The sequence below is a fragment of the Osmerus mordax genome, chromosome 12 (genome assembly GCF_038355195.1).
Source record: "Osmerus mordax isolate fOsmMor3 chromosome 12, fOsmMor3.pri, whole genome shotgun sequence".
Taxonomy (NCBI): Eukaryota; Metazoa; Chordata; class Actinopteri; order Osmeriformes; family Osmeridae; genus Osmerus; species Osmerus mordax.
In genome coordinates this window covers 4245306-4253136 of record NC_090061.1, presented here as the reverse complement: position 1 = coordinate 4253136, position 7831 = coordinate 4245306, and the positions used below count along the sequence as shown (strand labels likewise).

The 7831-nt window shown below is 50.3% G+C and overlaps 1 protein-coding gene across 1 annotated transcript in view; it reads left to right on the top strand.

The window, feature by feature from the left end:
* Window positions 1-7831, top strand: part of col23a1a (collagen type XXIII alpha 1 chain a) — a 38834-nt gene that overhangs the window by 5991 nt on the left and 25012 nt on the right. Inside the window, exon 3 of the mRNA XM_067248383.1 lies at window positions 5682-5726. Within this exon, the coding sequence (XP_067104484.1) occupies window positions 5682-5726 (45 nt within the window). The remainder of the gene's footprint in view (window positions 1-5681; window positions 5727-7831) is intronic.

Here is a 7831-nt window from a genome sequence, read left to right as displayed (position 1 = left end):
TCCTGTAAAAGAAATGTTATGTCCGTATTTAAACCCTGTCGGCTGTGCCCCTGTTAAAGTTCACACTTCGCAGTGCTTAGTGTGAGTGCGTGTGCTTAGTATGTGTGTTTGCAGGCCTTTATGATGGTACATAAAGCCTCTATTGTGTTGTCTCCAGGTAGTTAGTTTGACTACAACCGCTCCACTGGCAGATTTATGGGGGCCCTTGCCCTTCCAGAAATATGAAACATTGGAACAAAAAGAGGGGGGGGGGGGCACGGAGACAGGGGGGAGGGTGGGGGGCTAGAGAAAGACAGACAGAGTGAGAGAAAGAGAGACATACAGACAGGGAGAGAGAGAGAAGTACAGACAGAGAGAGAGACGTACAGACAGAGAGAGAGAGGGAGAGACGTACAGACAGAGAGAGAGAGACGTACAGACAGAGAGAGAGACGTACAGAGAGAGAGAGAGAGGAGAGACATACAGACAGGGAGAGGGAGAGACGTACAGACAGAGAGAGAGAGAGACGTACAGACAGAGAGAGAGACGTACAGACAGAGAGAGAGAGGGAGAGACGTACAGACAGAGAGAGAGAGGGAGAGACGTACAGACAGAGAGAGAGAGACGTACAGACAGAGAGAGAGACGTACAGACAGAGAGAGAGAGGGAGATGCCTGCCATGGGACTCTCAGGTTCTAAATCTCCTTGAAGTGGACTCTAATGTATTCCTTGTTCCGAAATACTTTACTTTTTTGTGGTTGTGCCTGGAGGGGCGGGGGGAGGGAGGGGGGGGCAGTGTTCAGTTCTGGTTTCACCTCTCTACCGGGACACACTGGGAGAGTACAGAATGCGGTTGTAGCAGCCTCACTGCTCGCAAGATCTTGGTAGACAAGAGAGAGAAGGTGTGTGTGTGTGTGTGTGTGTGTGGCGCGCGCATGTACGTGTGCTCGTGTCTGTGTGTGAGTATCTCACGATTCCTCATGACATGTACACAAGGTTACATTGGCTGGACTCTAATGCTGGTATCTGATTGGTGGAGAGAGAGATGATTGATCCATACTTCTCAGCCATGTGGGGTCTGTGTTTAGATACCATCACTGCAGAGAGGCCCTATACCCCAGCTGTCTCACACACACACACACAAATACAGACACGCACACACAAACGAATACACACGCGCGCACACACACACACACACAGCAGTCTGACCCAAGCCGTCAGCAGGCGTGTGTTAGCCCCCCCAGACATCCCAGACATCCACACACCCTGAAACCTGAGCGGGCTATTGGCCCAAATCAAGAACTGACCAATCAGGTTGGGTGTCTGGTGACCTCCTCCTCCAGAGGGGAGAGTCTGCACCTGCCCTGGCAGCAACACACACACCCACGCACATACACACACATATACATACACACACACGCACACCAACATGCACACACACACACACACATACACACTCGGAGGAATGAGGACATGGTGTGTGTAATGCCAGGAGCTGCAGAGAGTGATCAGGGTGACAACTAACATGGTGAAGGAACTCTACCGCTCTGTAGTAAATAACCTACACCAACACACAGTGTTATCCTTCACAAAGACGGAGAGAGAGAGGGAGAGAGAGAGAGAGAGGGAGAGAGAGAGGGAGAGGGAGAGGGAGAGAGGGAGAGGGAGAGGGAAAGAGAGAGGAAAATAGATTATTTAATTGCTGCAGGTGTGGTGTGTATTGTATGCTTGGACATAAATCACTCTTCTCTCCACACCAGCACAAGGGTGTTAATGGGTGTGTGTGCATGTCCTGCACTCTATAGCGTGTGTCTGTGTGTGTGATGCTGTGTGTGTGTGTGTGTGTGTGTGTGTAGACGTGTGTATTAGTAGCTCTATTAGGTACAGTAGTTCCCCCTGTCTGAAGAGTTACTCTTTTACAGACCACACCTACACACACAACACACCTACAAACACACAGAGACACATGTACACACACCTACACACACATCACCGTGTGTAGACTGTAGCAGACGAGTGTTGGGTCTGTCAGCTTAGTGTGTTTTACGGTGTTGAACGCTTGCAGGCCCCCACGACAAGTCACTGTATAATCATCCAATCAGGACCACCTAGAGGTGGAATGCACAGAAGCCTGTGTATGTATGTGTGTGTGAGTGTATGTGTGTATGTCTGTGGCTGCTTTGAGTTTGTATGGCTCACCTTAGCAACTCAGAGAATCGCCATGGCAACCTCAGAGGGACTTTAAATGTGCTTTGTTAAGGAGGGAGGAGATTAGGGACTAACTAGGGAGTCTAGGGGATACTGTTACATGTTACTGCCCCCTGCCCCACCCCACCACCTTGTCCACACACACCATCACCCTGGTCACAGCACCCTGGTCACAGCACCCTGGTCACAGCACCCTGGTCACACCACCCTGGTCACACCACCCTGGTCACAGCACCCTGGTCACAGCACCCTGGTCACAGCACCCTGGTCACACCACCCTGGTCACAGCACCCTGGTCACAGCACCCTGGTCACAGCACCCTGGTCACAGCACCCTGGTCACACCACCCTGGTCACACCACCCTGGTCACAGCACCCTGGTCACAGCACCCATGATGCTGGTGTTGGAAACACACTTAGGTGTGTCCACAGCTCCCTTTTAACACACACTCAACCACACACAACCACACACACACACATGCGTGCCAGTGTTAATCCTGCTGTTGATGCTGTGGGGCCCTCCAAGGGCCCTGAGCCTGGTTTGCTGATGGACAATTTCACACCTCCTGGGAGGCAGGGATGAAGCGGTGGAGGGTGGAGGGATAGAGATGGAGTGATGGAGAGATAAAGAGAGGGAGATTGAGGTAGACGAGCAATGGAGGGATGGAGGGGGGAGTTGTAGAGGTAGGCTTAAGGCCTGGAGAACTTCTACCATGGTGGCCATGGTTCAGATCTGATCTCCTTCACAAACACAGCCTGTCGCCATTTACTGCCAGGGTGTGTGGGTGTGTTTGTGTCTGTGTGTGTTTCTGTATTTAAAGCATAAGGGTCTGAAACTTACCTCTCTCTCAAGTGTGTGTGTGTTTTAAACGTGTGTGTGTGCGTGTATGTATGTATGTGTGTGCGTGCGTGGTTTGAGATGTTTATCTGGGGTCAAATCATTAAAAGTGTTGTCACGCTAGTGCTCACACTAAATGGATCGTCGACAAGACTCAAAGTTACACACACTCACATACACACACTGGTAAACACACCCGCTGGTAAATGCGTATCTTGTGAAACGTGCACACACTGTTTGGACACACACACATTCACACACAATTGCACTCTAATTTATACAACCACACGTGCATAGGTCTGTCTTAGTGTGGTGTTAGTTCTCTGGAGCTGCCTTGGGAGAGGGAGAGGGAGAGAGAGGGAGAGAGAGGGAGAGAGAGGGAGAGGGGAGAGAGAGGGAGAGAGAGGGAGAGAGAGGGAGAGGGAGAGAGAGAGAGAGAGAGAGAGAGGCTGATCATTCTGTATACTGTGGATCTGTCAGATGTCAGAGCTGGTTAAATAAACGGGTGCGTCTGTGCGTGCGTGTGACTAATTGAGTGTGTGTGTGTGGATGAACATCCATAGACCATCATGAATCTGCAACAGACCAGAAGACCATAACAACTGTAAAGCATCTGGAAAACTAACACACACTCATACACACACACACACTCTCTCACACACACGCCCACACACTCACTTTTGGAATGCACATGAACAGTAAACCAAGCATGTTTACACCAACGTCACTCATTCATGTCAATGTCTTAGAAGCTCTCTCACACACACAACACATTCTCACATACACGCACACACTCACCACTCTCTCTCTCGCTTGTTCTCTGGGAGGGAGAGAGATCAAATGAAATTGATGCAAAGAACCTTGTAAAACAAAAATATTATGGACAGACAAAGTGGAAATATAAGACGCCTTCTTCCTCAGTGAAAGTAGTAGTTACTCTCTAAACTCCTTTCCCCCGCCCTCTCTCCCCCTCTCTCCTCCAGGTGAAGTGTGTGTGTGTGCAGAGTCAAGGTTGAAGGTAGCAGTGCTTGGAGAGTTGGGATGTATTAAGGAACACTCAGCGGAGCATGAGCACATGTTACTATCATCAGAGAGACAGTGGGAGGAAGAGAGAGAAAACAAGAGAGGGAGAGAGGGATAGAGAGAGAGAGAGGGAAAGCGAGAGAGAGGGAGGGAGGGAGGGAGGGAGGGAGGGAGGGAGGGAGGGAGGGAGGGAGGGAGGGAGGGAGGGAGGGAGGGAGGGAGGGAGGGAGGGACGGAGACAGAGAGAGAGAGAGAGAGAGAGAGAGAGAGAGAGAGGAGAGAGAGAGAGAGAGAGTTAATGAAGTTCCACTGACCTATGATCTTTCATCTGTGGCTTGCTCTGCTGATGTCACCACCACACACTCAGAGACACACACACACCTTTTAGTGTGCTCATATGACAGCCTAACCTGGTATGTGACAGATTTGACCGGCGACACAGGAAGTCAAGGCCGACACCTGAACCATGCATTTGTGTGTGTGTGTGTGTGTGTGCTTGTGGCTGTGTGTGTCTTATGTGTCTACTCTATGTGCAGGTATGTGTTTAGTGTTCTGTCTTAGTAAGACAATCTGGCCAGCTGCTGTCCTAATAAACATTCTACGGTACACACTCACTAACACACACACACAACAAGCACACACCTACACACCTACTACCACAAACACACACTGTGAAATGCATACACCTACACAGTACACTCTTTAACAAAACACACACACACTCTGCACACCTGCTGTTTTTACCATCAGTTCCTCTGCTCAGTCAGCCTGTCATCAGCCACGTTGCCACCCATGACATCACACGCTCCGCTTTCAGTCGCCGTGGCACTTTGACCCTGGCGACCCCAGAGACAGACACCCCATAATATGAAGTCCTGTCCTGGTACCTGGCATCTGGTTCTTCTAGCTCCACACGTCTATGGAGCGAGGAAGAAGACATGAGATGAGAATAGGAAGAGGGAGAAGAGAGAGCGAGGGAGGGGATTGGGTGGAGAGTGAAAGAGAGAGAGACAGGGAGGAGGAGAGAGATAGGGAGGGCTTGGGGAGAGGCAGGGAGGAGGAGAGAGATAGGGAGGGCTTGGGGAGAGGCAGGGAGGAGGAGAGAGATAGGGAGGGCTTGGGGAGAGGCAGTGAGGAGGAGAGAGATAGGGAGTGCTTGGGGAGAGGCAGGGAGGAGGAGAGAGATAGGGAGGGCTTGGGGAGAGGCAGGGAGGAGGAGAGAGATAGGGAGGGCTTGGGGAGAGGCAGGGAGGAGGAGAGGAGGAGGGAAGTGTAGTTTGAAGGATCCTGCAGAGTGATGCGATTAGCCTTCTACAATAACTCCAATAATGGCTGTGGAGAGAGCATGTCTGCAGCCTTGAGCACTTAGTATCACAGCACACACACACTCTCACACACACAGACACACACACACACACATACTCAGTTGACACACACAAACAGAGCACAGTAGTATGGTTTCCATTTTACTGCTGGAGTAGACATGAAGGGATGGAGGGGAGTGAGGGAGGGTTGGGAGAGAGTTGCTGGAGTTGTGTGGTTGTTCTGTTGTGTGTGTGTGTGTGTGTGTGTGTTAATGTGTTGTGTGTGTTAATGTGTTGTGTGTGTGTGTTAATGTGTTGTGTGTTTTGCAGGTCCTCCAGGGAAGCGTGGACGGATGGGCAGAAGAGGAGATCCAGGTATGTCACTCTTCCTTTTTATCTTTTCCATCTCTCTCTTCTCTCACTCCTTCCCTCCAATTCTCTCACTTTCTCTCTCTCTCTCCCTCTCTCTCTCTCTCTCTCTCTCTCTCCTCTCTCTCTCTCTCTCTCTCTCTCTCTCTCTTCCTCTCTCTCTCTTCCTCTCTCTCTTTTCTCCCTCTCACCCCCCCCCCATACAGGAAGTGGTAGACTCTTGTGAGTCAGAGCTGTGATGAGCTCCAGCCGTCCTCTAACTCTCTGTCAGCTTCATGCTAATGCCAACCACAGAGTTAGAGGCTGCAGAGTCAGAGGCTGCAGAGTCAGAGGCTGCAGGGTGAGAGGCTGCAGGGTTAGAGGCTGTAGAGTTGGAGGCTGCAGAGTCAGAGGCGGCAGAGTTAGAGGCTGCAGAGTCAGAGGCTGCAGAGTCAGAGGCTGCAGAGGTAAAGGCTGCAGAGTCAGAGGCTGCAGAGGTAGAGGCTGCAGAGGTAGAGGCTACAGAGGTAGAGGCTGCAGAGTCAGAGGCTGAAGAGGTAGAGGCTGCAGAGGTAGAGGCTACAGAGGTAGAGGCTGCAGAGGTAGAGGCTGCAGAGGTAGAGGCTGCAGAGGTAAAGGCTGCAGAGTCAGAGGCTGCAGAGGTAGAGGCTGCAGAGGTAGAGGCTGCAGAGGTAGAGGCTGCAGAGGTAGAGGCTGCAGAGGTAGAGGCTACAGAGGTAGAGGCTACAGAGGTAGAGGCTGCAGAGGTAGAGGCTACAGAGGTAGAGGCTGCAGTAGCCAGCTAATGAGTCGCCATGACCTTGCCAGAATCTCTGGGCTCCATCTTCAGTAGTTCTTGTCTTAAACCGAGTCAGGTGGCTGAGCGGTGAGGGAGTCGGGCTAGTAATCCGAAGGTTGCCAGTTTGATTCCCGGTCATGCCAACTGACGTTGTGTCCTTGGGCAAGGCACTTCACCCTACTTGCCTCGGGGAATGTCCCTGTACTTACTGTAAGTCGCTCTGGATAAGAGCGTCTGCTAAATGACTAAATGTAAATGTAAATGTAAACCACAGAACGCTTATTGGACAAACAACTTCTTCAGGGCTTGTGTCTCTCCAGACCAGACTCTGCAGTAGCAGTAGGAGAGACCAGAGCTTCCTCTGTCTGACTGGGTCATGGCTCTCTGGGTTTCTCTGAAACCTTGACTCATGTTCAAGGAGAGAAACGTTTTGTTGATGCTTGAGCACAATGGAGAGGAGGCTCACACACACAGTAGTTCTTCTGACTGGACAGCGTGTGTGTGTGTGTGTGTGTGTGTGTGTGTGTGTGTGTGTGTGTGTGTGTGTGTGTGTGTGTGTGTGTGTGTGTGTGTGTTTTTATGAGGTGATTCACTGTTGACGATGCTGACTCAGTTAAGAATCACCGTCTGGATCGTCAATCTTCCCCCCAGAATCCCCCAACAACCCCATCCCTCCCTCTGAACTTCCCTCCCTCCCTCCATCCTCGCTGCCCACCACGTCTCCCCATCACTCCTGATTGGAGCAGAAGACCTTGTTCCATCCTGACCAGGGGGGATTCCAGAAAGTGGGTTCAACAAACTGTGAACCTAACCCTGAACTCTGAGTTGATTTACCCTAAAATGGGAAACTCAGACTTTTCGGTTCCAGAAAAGCTGATGTGAATTAGTTAAATCAACTCGGAGAACGTCCACTCTGAGTTAAGCGCGGGCATGAGAACTACCAGAAGCCAACATCAATGGATCTCCGATACTAGGATTTACCATGGCACCTGGCGACAAAAAAACTTTGTCCTACTTCACAACACTTCAGATAGAAGTGTTAATTCGTGTTTATTGTGAATCTGAGCCATATATTCCGGGAAAAAAGCAACACGGCTGTAGCAGCGTAGAGACAATTGGTGTGGGAGACAATTGCTGGCTGAGTCAATGCATACATTTGAATGCAGTAGCCAGTCCATATACGTACATTGAACATTTAACTACACTGTCCATTAATATTCAAGGTGAAAAAGTGGTGGACTTAATAAAATAGCATGTTTAATGTTAAATTAAATATTAAAACATACTAAGAACAGGTAGGTTAGGCATATTCTGCTTAGGCATATAAGTTTGT